The 20,003-nt window shown below is 45.4% G+C and overlaps 1 protein-coding gene and 1 long non-coding RNA gene across 3 annotated transcripts in view; one reads left to right on the top strand and one right to left on the bottom strand.

The window, feature by feature from the left end:
• KPNB1 (karyopherin subunit beta 1) overlaps positions 1 to 9,612 on the bottom strand; it is a 28,387-nt gene extending 18,775 nt beyond the window's left edge. The window contains exons 1-6 of the mRNA XM_049637486.1: positions 9,227 to 9,612; positions 9,065 to 9,123; positions 6,668 to 6,850; positions 3,301 to 3,501; positions 2,210 to 2,362; positions 292 to 351 (exon numbers count right to left, since the gene is read on the bottom strand). Coding sequence (XP_049493443.1) covers positions 292 to 351; positions 2,210 to 2,362; positions 3,301 to 3,501; positions 6,668 to 6,850; positions 9,065 to 9,123; positions 9,227 to 9,266 — 696 coding nt within the window. The 5' untranslated portion in view covers positions 9,267 to 9,612. The remainder of the gene's footprint in view (positions 1 to 291; positions 352 to 2,209; positions 2,363 to 3,300; positions 3,502 to 6,667; positions 6,851 to 9,064; positions 9,124 to 9,226) is intronic.
• A 506-nt stretch (positions 9,613 to 10,118) lies between these two features.
• LOC125927319 (uncharacterized) overlaps positions 10,119 to 20,003 on the top strand; it is a 37,913-nt gene continuing 28,028 nt past the window's right edge. The window contains exon 1 of one of the 2 annotated variants that reach the window (XR_007459298.1): positions 10,119 to 10,375. This is a non-coding gene — a long non-coding RNA (uncharacterized LOC125927319). The remainder of the gene's footprint in view (positions 10,376 to 20,003) is intronic. The other variant, XR_007459297.1, reaches the window with a different exon arrangement.

Below are 20,003 nucleotides of genomic sequence, written 5' to 3' on the forward strand. Positions count from 1 at the left end.
TTTTTTATTTTTTAATGTTTATTCATTTGTTTTGAGAGGGAGAGAGAGAGTACAAGCAGGGGAGGGGCAGAGAGAGAATCCCAAGCAGGTTCCGTGCTGTCAGCACAGAGCCTGACGTGGGGCTCAAACTCACGATCCAGGGGATCATGACCTGAGCTGAAACCAAGAGTCAGACGCTTAACCAACTGAGTCACCCAGGTGCCCCTGATTCCCAACATTTCAAACTACTATGCTAGAGACGGCATTTCCTAGGAAAGATGGAAGACAGATATTATCTGACCTCATACTTACCCTTGTATCTGGACACTGTGTGGCTTCACAGACCACCTGCATAATAAAGTGCCTCTCGGACTGTAGGAAGAATAAAAAGAAGAGAATAAGATTCTTCACATATACGAAGATCCTAGACTATCTCTTCAGGGAACACCTAGCACTCCCATAACCCTGACCAATTGAGCAGCTTTGCCCTGACATAGTAATGGCACTGTGAAAGCTATAAAAGAGTTTGCCCCCAGTGTCTATTATATGACCTGCCCTCTAAAGAGGTCCCTAATCTTTTAATCCCCAAAATGACCTTCACTAACAAGACTCCAAGGAGGAAGTAGAAAGGAAAATGTAGGTCACAGAGTTTAAATAAAAATGGTTACAAACAAAAATCCCTACATTAGGAAAATCCATTTCTTTATATTTAAAATTTGAGAATTCAAAACATCTGCTTTACTTAGGGGACAAATTTGTTTTCCGAGAGGTGGCAAATCCCCATCAAATGTGGTACGATACCGGAGAACAGAGCAATGAACTTATTTGCTACTATGCTAAAGCTTCTGAAATGTGAAAGGAAAAAGCCTATTTCCTAAACAATTAGAATTACAATTTGCTTTGTCTTCTTGGACCTCCCTACTTTGTCCACAAGACCAAGAAATGGCAAAAAGCACAGCTGAAGTGTCAACACACACAGATACAAAAAAACTTTCAGATCATATAATCCAGCAATTCCACTTGAGTATATATGTCCCAGAGAACTGAAACCAGGGCCTCAAAGACCTAGTTGTATACCCATGCCCATAGCAGCAGTATTCACAACAGCCAGAAGATGAAAGGAAGCAGCCCAAATGTCCACCGACAGATGAATAAACAAAACATGATGTATACCCACAACAGAATATTATTCAGCCTGAGAAAGGAAATTCCGACACATGCTGCGACATGGATGAACCCAAGACATTATGTTAAATGAAGTAAGCTGGTCACCAAAAGGCAAATCAAATACTGTATGATTGATTACACTTAAATAAGGTATCTAGTGTAATCAAATTCATAGAAACAGAAAGTGAAAGAGTGGTTGCCAGGGCCTGGGAAGGGGAAAACAGAGAGTTGTTTAATGCATACAGTTGCAGTTTTGCAAGATCAAAAAGTTCTGGAGACTGGTTGCAAAACAACGGGAATATGTTTAACACTACTGAATTGTACACTTACAATGGTTAAGATGTAAATGTTAGGTTACTATAGATTTTAACAGAACTTAAGTAATAGGGGGAAATACTTTCAGGCAAGATAAACTTTCTTTATATATTAATTTTCAAAAGCACCCTTCTAAGGAGGTGTGAAATAGTCCAACTTCTATAATTTTTTTTTCAAGTACATTCTATGGCCAACGTGGGGCTCAAGCATGTGACCTCAAGATCAAGAGTTACATGCTCTACCAGCTGAGCCAGCCAGTTACCCCCCAACCCCCTGCTTTCTTTACAGAGAAAGAGAGAGAGCGAGAGAATTTTAAACAGGCTCCACGCTCAGCACAGAGACGCCACAGGACTCTATCCTACGACCTGGGATCATGACCAGAGCTGAAATTAAGTCAGATGCTCAACCCACTGAGCCACCCAGGTGCCCCCCGCCCTTTTGAAGTAAGCTCTACAACTTCTGTCGTATTTTTAAAATCTCAGAGCACATCCACATTTTGATCTGCAGAAGGAAAAACCTAAGCTTAGAAACACTTCAGATCACATTTTCCCCAAAGCCTCATGAAAAAAGGCAAACACCTACTCCAAGACCATTTCTTACATAACACAAATCTTGAATGGAAATGAGTGCACCTAGTAGTGCACTAAATCACAAAACTTAAAACCAAACCAAACCAAACCAAACCAAAAGCCCTTTCATTTAATTGTTACTCCGCACCTTCTAAACCTTTTTGTCGAAAGAGACTCACCTCTTTGTCAAAGTTTGCTTTGGTGAACTCCAATGAGTTCAGGAGTGCATTAGTAGCCGCCAGCTTCACATTATTACTGGGCTCCTCTTTCCTCATCCCCTGGATTATGGCAGTCAGAATCTCATTGGATTTATCCTGTAGCTGCTCTGGGTCCTGAAACGAGCAGAGAAGCGCAGTGAGTAAAATAATGAGCTCATGACTAATCAGCAGTCCTTTTAACTGTGAAATCACTCGAGTGAGTATCATGACTTTCTCTGATCTCTTTCCACACATTTCCATTTAGGGACAAATCACCTGCAAAATATCCCAAGGTCTAGTCGTCCAAAATCAATCTGAAACAAGTTAAACTCATCAACTTCATCTGATTTCTTAGCACGATGACTCTGGACATGAGGTAATGCTGACTTTTTCTTCCCCCTCTTGTGAAAGGGAAATGGCAGGCTGGTGTTTTTTCTAGTCTATCTGTACCGACTGAAGTAAAGCTTCTGAGGACCAAGGATCAATACCTAGGCACACCATCTAGGCAGTCTAAGTCCAGGTAAAGTGCTGTGGACGTCTTTGCTTCATCAAGTCTGTATATGAAAACAGACACCAAGGGTGGTAACCTCAGCAGCAGCCAGAGTCCCAGGAGGGCTGCATTTCACAAACTATGCTGTGCCTATGGTGGCTAAGCCAACTACAGCAAGGGTTGGCAAACTGTTTCTGTAAAAAAAAAAATAAATGAAGAAAAATAACACAGCATCCTTGGTACACTGAGGATCTTGAGAAAGGGATCCAGGTCAGGGATGTTCTAAGGCAGAGAATATCTTCCTTTAAGAGTCTAGAATCTATACCTCTCCAAGCATACAGATTTCTACTTTTGAGTTTGCGACCCTCAAGTCTCTTTACGTTAGGGCATGATTAGCAATATGAGGATAAGCCAGCTATCCAAATATAGAAGTCTAGATTACAAAAAAGCAGTCCTACTTGCAAAAACACTCTGTAGTAGCTTGGTTTCCTCCATCGTATGATAAAGAACAATCGTAGTACCATGCATGGGACAACCGGGGGAATCAGAGCTATGTATGTTAGATACAGAAGGCAGTACTTACTATATCTTGGCAAATGTAACCAATAGCTTCCAATGTCGACTCTTTCATGTGCTCTGTGCTGTTGGGGTTTGTGACATTGGCCACCAGCTGAGGAATGAGCTCTGGCCATTGGTTCACTGGGATCTCCGCACAAGCAATACCAGCCACACATTGTGAGGCAGAACTAGGCCGGTAAGTTTCTGTGCCCAAAGTCTGCAAAACCTGCACACACACACAAAACAAGATGAAAGATATCAATTTCTAATAATATTTGAACACATTTTGCCTACCGCCAAACCTCTTATATCAGTCTCGATTTTCTGCAACATGCGAAAGTAGAAAAGGCCTAAATGGTATAGTCAGCTGTCAAAATACAAAAACAAAACCAGCCTCAGTACTAATACCTGCATAATCAACATTGTCCCAGAGCCTAGAAACAAAACTAACCGCCCCCTGCTTCTAAATGGAATTCTCCAAAGCCAGACAGACACCTCACGTCAACGTTCAATGCAACGTAAGAAAACAACAAACAGTCAGAAGGGAGACAACGTTAGAAGGCAAGGGATGACAAAATTCACCTTCCAGCCTCCTTGTTGGTGGTACAATGGGAGGATGCTCACGGCCTTATTTTGTGGACACAAAATGGGGGGTTTTAGAATGAGGCTAACTCTGGGGCATTCAAATGGGTCTGATTCACTGTAGATGATGGTCTAGCCTGATTCAGGGAAGAGATCTTCCCACTCATGAAACATGGAACATAGCCTCTTCCCTCTGGTCATTGACAATTTAGCACCCGAGATGACTTTCATAGAAAGGCCTTGGTCAGGGAACATCACTAAGCGCAGACACAAAGTTAATGATGTTACCAACACCTAAGAATGAATCCTTCTTTAACTTCCAATCTAGAAGGATTTGTTTTGTTTGCCCAAGAATCAGAGAACTCTTCTCTCCCCTTTCAACAGATACCAAGAACTGGTTAGATACGCCAATTAAAAGGAGATCTGCTTATCATTAAACTGGTCTTCTTTGAAATGATAATCACACAAGGATTTATGTAAAGGGTAAAGGCACAGGTACAGATAAAGGATGAAGCCACAACTGACCCAGAGTTAATCATTACCACAATCAGCTAATTCAGTCAATGAACTCACTAAGAATCACCAGTGCACTCAAAAGGCAAACAGTTAACTGTTCCTGGCATGAACACAGGACAAAGACTAGCTGCCAGATATTCAGGCCAGCTCTGCTGACTGGGTCAGGTCACTTAGTATCCTGCTTTGTAGCTACTAATAATGAACTCCCCATCCTTCCCCTATACAGTATATCATCCCCTATCCCCACTGCCAACAGCTCTGCCCAGTAACAAACTGTTCTGATTGATTCTAAAGGAAGGCTTTGCTCTCTAGGGTTACCAGAGCTGGAATGGCACGCCGAAAAACTGCACACCGAAGACATGGAGTGGGCGAGTGGGGATGAGACGACCGGTCCAAAACAGCAGGGGCCGAACAGGTATCAACCCAAGTCCGACTAAGAGTTCCAGTTCAAGGTGCCTTTCCACTATGCCACACCGTCTCCTAGTACAGATGCAGAGATCACCGAATCCCATTGTAACTTTATCTTTTCTCCTTTAAATTGCTTCTGGAAAACTCTTAATTAATACTACTTGAGGTGATTTAGGGGTCACAAATGTCCAACTCCTAAGTACAGAAATTTTTTTTTTTTTGACCTGGGGTAATCCTAATGATTATATTCATTATCAGAAATGAGAAGAATAACGAAGTAGCTCTCAACTGTGTCCAAGACCCACATTTCAAAAAAGAAATAACCATCAACACTGAGAAAGTACTAATTACCAGAGGTGCTACGAAAGGGAAAAAAGGCCCTATCAGCTGGTCTTTTTTTTCCATGCAGAAGGGTTCAACAACGCATATACAAAATTCACCCAAATTTAAAAAAGTGTTAAAGGAGTGATGTGCCAAAAAGAGTCAATTACAGTTCTAATCAGGTCTCCTCTCATTTACTACTGTGTAATTCAAGGAAGAAGAGAAACTGAATGGGCACTACACGCACCAAGATTTCCAGTGACTGATGAATGAGCTTCATTTGTATCAAATTACTGAAGGGAAGATTATAATGTTATTACATAAGCAGACCCAATGTGGATAGAAATAGCTCTACATATTCCAAAAAAGATTCAAAATAAATTGGCTTTCATAATCTAGTTCCCAGTCATAAGTACCTTCATGTAAGACTGGAGAGGGAAGGGATATATAACTTGAAAGAGAGCTCATTGCCTCAAGGGGCACATATTTACCTAATGCTGACACCTAAAACGAGGAAACAGTAAATATGATGTGTAGAACCATGACATGTACAAGCACACATTTAGGAATCCCGCCCCCCCCCCCCACCCCCACCGGTTTCCCCCTAAATATCAAGGACCAACTGCTTGACTTACCGTTTTTGGTGCCTTATCCACATTAAGACAGACCACTAAGAACCTCATTAAGTAGGGTGGGTGGGGAGGACATCTGGCCGTATATTTTGAATGTTTCGCTGCAGCTAGAATTATGGATTTTAATTCAACAACAAAGTCACAAGAACTCCATGATGCAAGGGACATCCTACTTTCCTCAAACCTCATCAGTCCACTCTTTGAACGCCCTGATTAAAGGCCAGATGTTTCTTAAGGAAGTTTTCCTAATTTGCTAAGTAGATAAAAGCATCATTAACATCATATTCTTATTTTGCCAATTCTTTGGGCTTGAAAGGCCCAGGACACCATTTAGTTCCCCTTTGAACCCCACACTGTGTCATGCCTTATATCACCAAACAATGAGAATTATCTACAGCAGAACTTCAACAAGAGCAGGGGCTGGCTGTGAAAAAAAAAATCATGTTGGAAGACAGGAATATTTACAAAATACTCAAGCCTAACTCCAAAACAGAATCTCTGGAGGGAGCTTGGAAATATACTACTGTTATACATTCCTAAGTGATTCAGACAGTTCAAGTTTAGGAACCACCAATTCATATACTATGTCAATTCACAGATTCTACAAGTTGTGGCATCTAATGCAAGTTCCCCAAACCGCTACAGTTTACCTTAGTTCTGAAAAAAATTCCATTGCATTCATTAATGGGAAATGATGGCACAGTACAGACAAGCTGAACTGAGAAAGGAAATTTTAATCACATACAATTTTTATCTTTAAGTGAGGCTTAGATCTCAGAAACCTATTACACTGTCAGCTCCATCCTATGTAAACGACAGAACTGATCAAGATGTTTCTTGTAGGGGGTCCAGGAGGAAAGGATGGGGTGGGGGTGAAGGGATGTTTCTTGTTCCCAAGGGCTAACACGACCAAAAGGAAATGAAGTTACTTACGTAATTCTTGACTTCCCGTCGAGCATTAGCATCAATTGCAAGCCACCTCTGCTGATATTGTGCCTTGATATCTGGGTCTTTAGATGTCAAAGAGTTCTTGATTTGTAGACCAGCTGCAACTCTGGCAACCTGACTGTTTCCTGGATTTGCCAGCACTCTGGACAGTTCCACAAGGAAAGTGGGCTATTAAGAGAAGATGCATGTGTGAATGAAAATCTCTTTGGGGAATTTCACCGATTGAGGATAGCTTCCAGAGCACCACAACGCTGGGGGAAACTTAAGTTTTTCAGGACATATCACGTCTCAGAAAATGCTACAATACTACTTCAAGATTTCTATAAAAATGTTATATGGTACACAAGGAAGTCATCCATCTTCCCTTGCAGACTCAGCACTTAACAAGAGTACAGATTTTCCTACCAACATAATTCTTACTGCCCGAATCTTCCTATTAGGTCTCCCAGAAAAAAATAAGTTTGACAGTCTAGTAGTCAAAGGATTCTTCTAGGTAATAATGCCTGATACTCAATAAACACTTATTAAATGAACCAATATGTTAGGACAGGGTAGAAAGTAAAATTGTCTCTCTAAATCAAAAAAAAAAAAAAAAAAAAAAATCTTAGTCCAAGATGAATATTCAGGGTGGCTTTTGATCTCACATAGGCAGGTAATCTTGTATAACAGAGGTAAATACTTAAAAACCTAAAACACAGATTTAGAAGGCTAGTCCTCTGTTTTATAGCTTGAAGTGCTCAGCAAGAGGGGAACAATGAAAAAAGACAAGTTGGAAAATCTCACAATATTTGGAAACAGGAGAAAACTGAAAGATGAAAATGTCAAGGCAAATTTGCCAAGAAAAATGATTTTATGTTTAAGAGTCAACAGTTAACACACGAAAGGCTCCTATATATTTTGGACTTGAGCTGTCCACCAAACATAGTGCATTTCTGGAAAGCGTACTCAATCTTCTGTAATGCATAGGACCCCTAAACTACTCCCTGTTTACAAATTTTAAGATACACTCCTCTTCCCTACAGAGAGCTCTGTCCAATTGGAAAAGTTTTCCAATAAGAAAAACCAAAGCAGACAATTTCTTACCACTAACAAGTTCTGCAGTCACAGCAGAAGATAATTCTTAAAGGTTTTATTAATTATATACCACTAAAAAATATTAGGAATGTCGGAAATAAAATGTTAGGAATAAGACAAAACGCTTATCAATTAGCAGAGGCAGAAACAGGAACATACCCCAAATGGACATATTATTACTGGTCTTGACTACTGAAAAAAACCCTTTCTATGAAAAATTTAAGGATAAAAAGAGTAGTAAAAACTAGCACATAAGGGGGGGGATTTAAGACAGTTTGTATAAAATAAGCCTCGTCACTTTTTTTGCGTATATTTTGTCTGAACAACAAAGGAACACATTTGGTTATGGCGTTACTTAGGCTTATTTTCTATTACCTTTAAAAGATGTCAAGTATCAACTACCTTTCCACCTGCTCCCCATCCCCCCCCCCCCCCCCCCCCCCCCCCCCCAAAAAAAGGACATCAAACAGAATCGTTACTGCCACAGAGGCTGTTTCAACCCCATCCATCACACGTTTTTTTATGCAGAGATCCAGTCTAGTGGACTCATCTTCATTTTTTCTATACCCCTTAAACTTGAAAATATTAAAATGAGGAACTTTCCTCTGTGATTTCATCTGGAAACAGGCCCGATCAAGGATGAGCCTCAGCCCGCTGTATGGATACAGATCAGTCTCTACCGATCGAAGTAAAACCAAAAAAACCCAAAACCCCCAACCCCCTCCGAACCCAAAACTAAATAACCCATGGAGGAATAACCAGGCAGAAAAGGGAGAAACATTGCCGGAACGGGTTAGGAGGTATTCGGGTACCAGGCCTGGCCATGAGCACACAACCAAGGGACATAGGAAAGGGTAGACTCTGGGAAGTAGGTGGAGAGAATCATAGGGGGCACGGGACTGGAAGGAGAAGCCGGCCCGGGTCAGAGCAGGGCGGGCAGCTGGGCTCCGATCTTCCACATGGCCCCTAGGCCCGGCTCCCCCACCCCCACCCTTGCTGAACACGCAGCGCCGCGCAACCTAACTTCCCTTCCCTCCCTCTTTCTCCCTCCCGCTGCACCGCCGCCCTCAGGCCGCGCGGCGATTGGGCGGCAGTCACCCCGGCGCGCCGCGCCATTGGCCAGCTGCCGGGGCCCGGGGCGGGACACACCCACCGGCTTCCCGACGGCGGGGTTAGGTTGGACGGGGGGGGAGGGGGACGGAATGGGGCGGGGTGGGTTCCCGAGGCCTGGGCCTCCGGGAGGGCGGGAAGGCCCGCACGCAGGGGATGGGTGGACGGCGGGATGGGGGACGGCGGGGTGGCACGCACCAGGTTTTCCACGGCCGCACGCTCCAAGAACTTCTGCGCCGCTTCCAGTTCCAGCCGATCTGGGGGGGAAGGAAAGCGGGAAGGGGACAGGGTCAGAGGGGCCAGGGTTTCCCCTCCCCCCACCCGGTCACCTCAGCCCGACCCCCGGCCCCCGCGTCCTACCGGGAGACACGGTCTTCTCGAGGATGGTGATCAGCTCCATGGCGGAGGTGGTGGCGGGGATTCCTCCTAAGATGACGGTCCGGCCTCTCGGGCGGCGGCTCTAACTGGGGATGGGGGTTGGGGGTCGGGTGGGAAGGGAGGGTGGGGTGGGGGGCGGGGGTCACCACAAGCCCATTCACCGGCTCCCTCTTGGTAGTCGCCCCGGCTCCCTTTCCTTCCTCCTTTCCTTCCTTCCTCCCTCCTAATTTGCTGCTGGCGGCGGCGGCAGCTGCTCCTCTGGCGGCGGGGGAGGGACCCCGGGGGTAGCTCAGAGCGCGGCTGGTGCTCGGGTGGCGGAGGGAGAAAGAAGGAAGGGAGGCAGTAAGTGAACGGCGGCTCGCAGGGAGGGAGAGAGAGGGAGGGAGGAAGGCGGAGGGATATTCGGGCCGGACCTCTCCGCGGCGGCACCGCGCTCCATGTTGATTGGCTGCCCTCCTGGCCACGCGGAATCCCCAATTGGCCAGGCGGTCAGCGTTGAAGGGCCGCCCTGCGCCCATTCGCCTGCTGGTTTCAAGACCCGGGTTGGCTGGGCGGGCAGCGGAATGAGGCGCGCGGGTTGGCTGAAGAGAGGGAAATTGGGGTGGGGCAGGCGAGAGCCAGCCGCTGATTGGGTTGGCCTGGTAAAGGCCTTGAGCTCAGACCGGCTGAGCGCTGGGAGGAGGGTGGACCAAAGGCGAGACTCTTGGCCCGCGTGATTGGCTGGGACACGAGACGTTGATAGGATAGGGCGCCCGGGAGAACTGGGGAGAGGAGTTCGGGGTCGGGGCCGCGGAAAGGCGGGAGGCGCCCCGCTGCTTTAGGAGCCCGGCGCGGGGCACGATGGGACGCCCCCGGGAAGGGGCGGAGCCATGTTCGGGCTGCGGTTGGGAAAGCGCCGTCACTCCAAGGGGCGTGTCGAGGAGGGTTTCGCGGGCCCTAGCGGGGGAGGCGGGGGGGACCGTTAAAGCCCTGCAGCGCGCCCACAGGAAGCTGCTTTCTTGGCCAGGCCTACTTGGTACCAGGCTCTCAGCTGGGAAGGACCTTGAAGACCATGCAGCTCAACTTCCAGTTTGCAGATGTGGAAACTGAAGCCCAGAGAGGGTATGCAACGTGTCCAAGATTACGCAGCCGGTTAGTGGCCTGCTGGGGACCGACCATAAGCGCTCCTGACTGCCCTTGGCCTTACACGCAGCCTCCCCTTCCAGGAGGTGAATGCTAATCCAGTTCCCTTAGCCTTATGTATAGGTTTTGAGGCCTAACTAAGGTGGGGTGGGCATTTGGATGCCCTTATCCTTAGCTACCAGGTGTTTTAACCTGGGAAGGTACCTCTATAAACGCACACTCTTGAACCAGAAAGAATGTATTTGCAGGCATAAAGGATTGTAGTTCTTAGCCTTTTTTAGTTCAAATCCTGCAAGAAACTAATGAAAGCCTTTCTGTAGCAAATGCACATAAAGAAAACGTGCATACACTGACTCCTGGTGAAGAATTTCCTGAATTACTACATTTTCACCATATTGAGTTTGGGCTCATTGGATGTAGCTAGTTTGTGGAGCTCTTTACCATATAGCTTGAGCTTGCAGAGTAATTACCCTACTCTAGCCAAACTGGGAAAACCTAGGAGGAACTCTATCCTTCCTGAGAGGTTCCACCCTAGAATTAGGGAAGGTTGGTTAGCTACCTTTAATCCCTAAAAGAAGAAGAGGTCTTTCTCTGCTAGAGCTATCTTTGCAGTTCAGAAGCTGAAACTGTGAAACCAACCAGTCACCCCATCCTGTGACTGGTTGGTTTCCTATGGCTTAGCAGCCCACCTAGCCCCAGCCTTTGCTTTATCTGTTAACTGAAGGAGAACTGTACTGTGTGTGTAACTTTATTAGGAGTCAGTGGAGGTTAAGTAAGACAACGTGCATGAAAATCCTTTGAGTTGTCCTTATGTGGATTATCCATACTGCAAATGATCCACAGTTTTGCCTCACTCCAGTCCAACTTTCTCCTGCCCTCCGGCAGTTTGCTCAATATGATAATACCAGTGAGGGCAAACACATTTTTAAAGCAGCTGAAATAAAATGCTGGGAAGATATACGTTTTGCCGCAAAGTTCCAGTCGTTTGGTAAGATCCTTACCAAAACCCAAGTGAAATAATTTTTTTAATTGAACTAAGGTTACTGATGGCGCTGTCTAGTCCCTATCGAAAGCACTCCACACTATCCTGCATTCAGCAAATGCTAGTGAGGCACCATAACATGAGAGTTTAGCACACAGACTCCAGAAACTTCCTGCTGCGTTCATATTCCCAGCAGTGCCACATTTTCGCCTATGTGACTTACTTTGCTTATATGTAAAATGGGGCTAACCATTGTACCTACTTCATATAGGTTTTTTGGGAGATCTTAAGTGAGTTAATACATGTGAAATGCTAGGAACACTGCTTGGCCTGTTATATATGTTATATATGCATTGGGTATTACCTATTAAGCATTATTTTGTATTAAGCAAGCGGTTCTTGGTCTTTGGCTTATTAGGAAAGAAAGACTTTAATTAATGAATCTCATAAACAAATGTAAAGTTGGAAGAGTGATCCAGTCAGAGGCTCAGGGAAAGCTTACCTGAGAAAGGGAAGAGTTATTCAGATGGAGAAGGGAGGAACAGCATGTGCAAAGGCCCTGTGAAAGGAAGGAGCACAGGCATTATAAGGAACTGCAAGAAGGCCAACACCCCCAGAGCACAGAGAGCAAGGGATTGAGATAAAGTTGGGAGTGTTGAGTAAAGGAAAAAGCATATGAGACATTGTGTGCCATGCGTATGATTTTGTCTGTATTCTAAGAGCAAAAGCAGCTGTTTTAAGGTCTTAAAATCAGTGGTTATAATGTGGAGATTAGACTGGAAGGAGGGGAGAGGAGATGCAGGGAGACCAGTTAGGAGGCCATGGCCATAATCCAGATAAGAGATGATATATGTAGAAGCGAGAAAGGGAGGTTGTAGTGGAAATAGGAATAGATATCAAGATTAATTGAACTTGGTAATTGATTGGAAGAAGAGGGAGGGAGCACTGGTGCCTACTTGACTTCTGGCTTACACTAGGGAATGGATGATGATGTGATGGCATCTGCAGTGTTTCCCAAGTAGGAGAAATCGGAGGCCATGTGGTCTGGTAGAATGGAGAGGTACACAGGGGCTTCAAGTTTCCTTCCTTCCTTCCTTCCTTCCTTCCTTCCTTCGTTCTTCCTTCCTTCGTTCTTCCTTCCTTCCTTCCTTTTTAACGTTTATTTATTTTTGAGAGAGACAGAGACAGAGCATGAGTTGGGGAGGGGCAGAGGGAGACGCAGACACAGAATCCGAAGTGGGCTCCGTGTTCTGAGCTGTCAGCACAGAGCCCAGCGCAGGGCTCGAACTCACAGATTGCAAGATCGTGACCTGAGCCAAAGTCAGATGCTTAACTGACTGAGCCACCCAAGCACCCCATTCGAGTTGTATTTCTTGAGCTGTACTTGGTGTCCGCAGGTTTTAATATGTTATTCTGTGTAACCATTTGAACGCCAGGAATATTCACGTCCGATGGACAAATTCTGAAATTAAAGAGAACTGGGTTTTCGTCTTACTCTGCCACTTCCTGCCGTGCGCTCTTGAACACGTTACTTAACCTCTTGGATCCGTGAAATGGGGGGAATCTGTGCGATTTTGAACATAAATGGGAACCTCTCCTCAAAGTGCTCGTTGCAAGTGTCTTGTGCCAGGAGACGCTAACCGACGTCTTTGAAGCAAGTGTGTTCGTGAAGGGACAGACCTGCTGGCGTGTCCCCACCCAGTCACGCAGCCCATGGTGCCTGTGGGTGAGAAGACTGGCTGCAGGGGGAGAAGCAGTCAGGCTGTGGCCTGATGCCCTTTCCTCCTGAGCAAAGCTAACTGACCTCAGAGGGGTCAAACCGTGGCTTCCTCAGCACTGAGAAAGAACAGAGGTGAATACAACCCCTGGAGAACTGAGTGCCCCCTGCTTAGTAATGGGGCAAAATATTATTGCCATCTTCCTGACTTGCCACATCACACTTCTTCCAAGTACTTTAGAAAAGAGATCATTTGCACGGAAAAGCAGGGCAGAAATACTATTATCATAAAACACCTCTCTTGTTTCCTGTGGCCGGGCCCTTTGCTCACTAGGCTCTAGCCTTCTTGTGGTTCTTTGGACACACCTTGATCTGCGAGTCTCAGGACCTTGGCATTTGCTGTCCTTCTGCCTGGGTCACTCTCCCCCGGTCGTTCCTTCCCGTTCTTCTCAGTTCAGATGTCACTTCTTCAGAGAGGCGTTCCTTGATCACCCCATCTCAGGTAGTTTCCAAGATACTCGTTGTGACAGGACCCTACTTGATTATCTTCAGAACTTCTCGATACCCGGAATGATCTGTTGCTGCTATCTGACCCCACCCCCGCCAGAATGCGTGTTCCACAAGAGCAGGGATCATGTCTGTCTTGTTTGTTGCTTAAAGTTGTGTCTCATACCGTGGTAGGTGCTCAAATATTTACGAAATGGATGAAGCATAACTAAGCATGCAACATGTTCTTCTGGCCTGTGAGAAGTGACTGTCTAGTTGTGTTACAACGTGCTTTATAACTTACCTCACCCTCTTTTCCAGTGTTACTCATACTGGACCGCATGCGTTACCTTTGGTCCAATCAAGCCAACCATGTCACTGTATCCTGCAGAAGTAGCTCATCACTGTCCCAGGCCTGTCCCCCACCTGGAATTCCCTCTTCGTCCCTCTCTGTCTTCAAGGTGGTACTCTTGTTAATTTGTTCATTGGACTACATTAATTTTGGGGCTCCCCTCCCCTGGGCATTTCAAGTTTAACATGGGACTATGAAAATGGCCATAAGAACTGTATGGAGCTAAAGTCTCAGAGAAGGAAGAGAGGTGTGTTTCCTGGCTTAGTTATGAGAACGCTTAGTAGACAAGGGAGGATTTGAGCCAAACCTTGGAGGGTTGGAGAGGATTAGAGGGTGCAAGGAAGCCTTCCCTAGCTAAGGTTGCTCTCTCTGCTTAGTGATCTTGGGAATGTTTACTTGAGACCTCTGTGCCTTGGTCTCCTCACCTGTAAAATGGGCGTAAGAGTCTTAGCCGTGGGCGTGAGACCTGTACAGTCACACAGGCGCTTACAACGTCTGGCCCCTCACTTGGTTTAATGCTCTGTTGTCACCATGTGAAATTCTTAATGATTTTTGAACAAGGGGCCCCGCGGGTTGTGTTCTGATCTTGCCTCCTAGAGTTACTGAAAAGTCCTAGGAAGTAGATACGTGTACATTTTTAGAACAGTGAGGGCCTGGCATATAAAGAGGGTTTAGTAAGTGCTAGCTGTTATTATTGTTATTGGTATATTTATTCTCAGAACTCTTGTAACATTATAGCTCACCGCGCACCTCAGGTTAGCATTTAAGCAACCAACAAATACTTTGAGTGCCTGCTCTATTAAGGTACCAGATGGGTCACCAAGATAAATAGTGCAGCACTTCTATCCTGGTTCAAAGAACAAAACATGTATTTTAAACATACTAGTGGGGTCCCTGGCTGGCTCAGCCAGTAGAGCGTGTGACTCTTGATCTTGGTGCCATGGGTTTGAGCCTTATGTTGGGTGTAGAGATTACTTAAATAAACAAATATTAAAAAAAAAAAAATAGGGGTGCCTGGGTGGTTCAGTCGGTTAGTCTTCTGACTTCAGCTCAGGTCACGATCTCACAGTTCGTGAGTTCGAGCCCCGTGTCGGGCTCTGTGCTGACAGCTCAGAGCCTGGAGCCCGCCTCCAGTTCTGTGTCTCCCTCTCTCTCTGCCCCTCCACTGCTCATGCTCTGTCTCTCTCTCTCTTTCTCAAAAATAAATAAACTTAAAAAAAAAAATACTAATTAGTAATAAGTAATAAATGATATGTGTCAAATGAAGACTATAAGAATTTTTAAAAATCGAATTTGGGGGCCCTACCTTCAGATAGTAGCTCTGGTGTGGGGCCTTAGATTCTGTGACCCAGGTGATTCTATTTATTTATTTTTTTTAACGTTTATTTATTTTTGAGACAGAGAGAGACAGAGCATGAACGGGGGAGAGTCAGAGAGAGAGAGGGAGGCACAGAGTCTGAAACAGGCCCCAGGCTCTGAGCTGTCAGCACAGAGCCTGACGCGGGGCTCGAACTCACGAACTGCAAGATCATGACCTGAGCCGAAGTCGGTCGCTTAACGGACTGAGCCACCCAGGTGCCCCTCCCTAGGTGATTTTAATGAACAGGCAAGTTTTGTAACCACTGGCATGAACTCTAGGGAGGCCTTGTGGAACAGAAGTGAAAGTCTGGCAATGGAATCTATCAGACCGGGGCGGGGGAGGGGTTCAAGTCCTGCCACCTGCTAGCTCTATCACGTTGTAGAAGTTCCTTAGCCTCTCAATTGCCTCCTCTGTAAACATTAAAACCATACTTTAAAGATTAAATTTTAAAATGCTTGAAAAAGCTGAGTGTACATGTACATTGGATATTTAATTATGGGTTACTTCCTTGAGAGGGGGAGGGGAAAGATGGTATCCTAGGAAGGGGCAGTCTTAGAAGGCTTGCTGAAGAAGATAGTTCATCCCTGCAAGCATTGTATTTGGATGGGAACAGGGTTTCTGATTACACACTCCAGCAACAGTCAAGAACAGTCAAGATATTAGGTGGCCCTATTAGAAGAATGCTAAATCCCTAAGTAATTGATGGGATTTAGTGGCTTATTAGATACAGAGGAGAGGAAAGATGGAGGTTGAGTCCTGTGTCTCCAGCTTGAGCGAGAGCGGGTCATTTTCAAACCAAGGTCAGGTATAGAAGCTGAGTTGGTGTAGCAAGGTGGGGTAGAGGTTGGAGCAGGGGTCGTGAGTCCAGTTTTGTTTTTTTTTTTAAACACCATTCGTTTTTGGGGCGCCTGGGTGGCGCAGTCGGCTAAGCGTCCGACTTCAGCCAGGTCACGATCTCGCGGTCCGTGAGTTCGAGCCCCGCGTCAGGCTCTGGGCTGATGGCTCGGAGCCTGGGGCCTGTTTCCGATTCTGTGTCTCCCTCTCTCTCTGCCCCTCCCCCGTTCATGCTCTGTCTCTCTCTGTCCCAAAAATAAATAAAAAACGTTGAAAAAAAAAAAAAACACCATTCGTTTTTAAAATTTTTTTTAATGTTTATTTATTTTTGACAGAGAGAGAGAGAGAGACAGAGCATGAGCAGGGGAGGGGCAGAGAGAGGGAGACACAGAATCCAAAGCAGGCTCCAGGCCCTGAGCCATCAGCACAGAGCCTGATGCAGGGCTTGAATTCACAGACCGCGAGATCGTGACCTGAGCCGAAGTCGGATGCTCAACCGACTGAGCCACCCAGGCGCCCCAAGTCCAGTTTTAAAAACATTTAGTTTTTAACATGAGGAGATATCCAAGGGAAACTAGACATTCTTGATTGGGACTTTGGGGAAGGGCTGGTGCTTGGGGTTAGAAGTCAGTAGATCGGAAACAATCATTGAGGTCCTAAGAGTAAATTATGTCTTGAAGGACGTTGCGTAAAGACAAAAGCAAAACATTTGGGGAATGGAAATGGGGTTGCAAACTAGTAGTCACTAAAGTAAGGGAGAAGAAAAGGAACACCAGAGGTAGGAAAAGAAATGGGTGAGTGGACTGTTGATAGTTGTAGGAGTCTGAATAATGTTCCCCCAACGATGTCCCCATGCTAATCCCTGGAACCCGAGAATGTGTTAATTCATGTGGCAAAAGGGACCTCGTCCATGTGATTAAATGAAAGATTTTGAGATGGGGAGATTTTCCTGGATTATCTGGGTGGACCCAGTTTAATCACAAAGGTCCTTACAGGAGGGAGGCAGGAGGATGAGCCAGGCAAGGTGACGTGATGACAGAAGTAGAGGCTGGCATGATGGGCCATGAGCCAAGGAACGTTGGCAGCTTCTAGAAGCTGCAGGAGGCAAGGAGCAGCTTCTCTCCTAGAGCTTCTAGAAGAAAACAGCCCTGCTGACCCATTTGAGACTTCTAACTTCCAGAATGGTAAGAAGATACTTTGTGTTGCTTTAAGCCACTGCTTGTAGCAATAGGAAACAGATACAAGAATAACAAATAGAAACAACCTACATCTCTAAGAATGATAGATGGATTAAGCAAGCTGCTATATGTTGATATGATGACCGCTATACTGGTAGTTAGCCATTAAAAATTATGCTGTAGGGGGCGCCTGGGTGGCTCAGTCGGTTAAGCGCCCAACTTCGGCTCAGGTCATGATCTCGCCGTTTGGGAGTTTGAGCCCTGCGACGGGCTCTGTGCTGACAGCTCAGAGCCTGGAGCCTGTTTCAGATTCTGTGTCTCCCTCTCTCTCTGACCCTCCCCTGCTCATGCTCTGTCTCTCTCTGTCTCTAAAAAATAAATAAATGTTAAAAAAAATTTTTTTAATTATGCCATAGAAGACCATCTAATCGTGTAGACAATGTTCACAATAGATTGCCAAGTACAGAAAACAAGTTATCATATTATAGGTATTTATATTAAAAATTCATCAAGCTGTACACTTTTAAGACTCGTGCATTTTATGCACTTGACTACAGGCATGATATATGTCAATAAACACACTGAATATTTTTTTGCACATTGAATATAGATGTCCGGTTTTGTTCAAAGAAGAGAAGCACATGTTCTGTCTGTGTATCCATGAATAGGAAAAAGACTGGGAACGTATAAACCAGATGTTAATAATGGATGTCTCTGGATGGTAGTACCAGAGATGATTTTTATGTTCTTTTTTGAGTCTTCTGTGTGTATTCCAATTTTTCGTCAGTGAACAGATGATCACAAATAAGTAAGATGTTACTTATTTTTGATCAGAAAGAAAAAAAATCTTTCAAATTAGTTTGTTTGTTTTTTTTAAATCGAGGATAAGGGGTAGGGAGAAAGTTTGAAGGAGTAGGTGTAAGCCCATGGGCACGGCCCCTGTGGCACCTGGCACAACCAAGCCTCTATAAACAGTTTCTGAAAATAGGTGATGGTTTTTTGCACTGCCCCCCCCCCCCCCGCATCCACCAAAGCAGAAAGGGACTCAGTATAGGAGACACGGAAGGAAGAAGGAGAAAAGCATGAATGTAGAGGTAGAAGCTTTGTGAACCCTGAGTCGGAAGGGCCTCAGAGAAGGGTGGAGGGGGAGCAAATTATTTAATCAGTTTTACCCCTGCCCCCTACTGTGTCTGTGGGCACACTGGACACCCGCACCAGACAGCCTCCGCCGCTTTCCCCTTTCATTTAGTCAGTCCTCCTTTGTTCCTTCCTTTTGTTCTTTTTTTGATTACCAGAGTAATACATGCTCCTCACTAGGGAAATTTTGAAAAGCATCAAAAGATAAGCAAAAACCACCTGTAATCCCACATTCTACCCACTGGTAAAACATTGGCATATTTTCCCCAACATAGTTCAGTTTTAATCGAGGACCAAAATATTACCATGTAACTTTTTTTTTTTTTTGTCACCACCTAAAAATGTACTTTCAAGATTTCTAAATTGGCTCAACTCTTTATCAGGTTGCATTAAAAAATAGTAGGGGGCACCTGGGTGGCTCGGTCGGTTAAGCATCCTGCTTCAGCTCAGATCACGATCTCACAGTTCCTGGGCTCCACATCGGGCTCCACGCTGACAATGCAGAGCCTGCTTGGAATTCTCTCTCTTTCCCTCTCTCTCTCTCTGCCCCTCCCCAACTTGTGCTTTCTCTCTCTCGAAAATAAATAAATTTAAAATAGTATCACCTGCATGTATCTGGACTGGCTCTGAATGGGTTTTCACACTGATCATGTAATGCAGAAGTTAGTGAAGCCTTTCAACTTTTAAAAGCTTTTGACTTAGGCTTTTGAAATACCAATAGAATAAGCTAAAAATTGAAGATCATTGAAGTATGCCCACTGGGTCACAAATCCGGAAGCTCACTGAGGCTTCTCTTCCTGGCCAGGTGTTCCGGGGAATCCTGCATTCTGGGCCCAGACTCTTGTAATCTTCCTGTTCTTGTCTTTATTTGAGTACGTACTTCAATTTTGATTATCTGCTTTGTTGTTTGGGGGGAAAACCCAGCTCTTTTCTGCCTGCGTGTGTCCTTTATTCCCACATGACTGCCACACTCACAAACTTCTGACAGCAGATGTGGGCTCCCCCCCCCCCCAGCAATTCTCTGACACCAGCTGGGTGTCCTACAGTTGAACTCCATTCTGACACTAGCTAATTGGAGACGCTGTCAGACCCCACAGGTTAAGGGCTCAGTCCCACGAGCCTGCCCCCACCCTACTTAGATGCCAATTGTAAGGATAGGTCCCCAGGTTACCCTCAACTTCTGTTTGGCTACAAATCAAACGTTCGTTCCCACAGTCCCCTCCTCCGGTTCAATTACTTTGCAATTACAGCTCAGGGAATTGCATACATTAGCCACTTCATCAAAGGCTACGACAAAGGATACCGATGAACAGCCAGATGAAGAAATGCATAGGGCAAGGTCTGGGAGGATCCTGAATGCAGGAGCTTCTGTCCCTGTGCGTCATGGATGTGTTCACCCACGTGGAAGCTCCCTAAAGCCCCTGCTATTGGGATTTCTAGAGAGGTTTCCTCATGTAGGCATGATCAATTATTAGCTCCATTTCCAGCCCCTCTTCCCGCTAGAGAAGGGGGAGGGGGCCAAGGCTGAAAATTCCAAGCTGCTTCTTATGTAAGGCTTTCTCTTTCTGGTCACCAGCTTCCATCCGTGAGC

Source organism: Panthera uncia, chromosome E1 (assembly GCF_023721935.1).
Source record: "Panthera uncia isolate 11264 chromosome E1, Puncia_PCG_1.0, whole genome shotgun sequence".
NCBI lineage: Eukaryota > Metazoa > Chordata > Mammalia > Carnivora > Felidae > Panthera > Panthera uncia.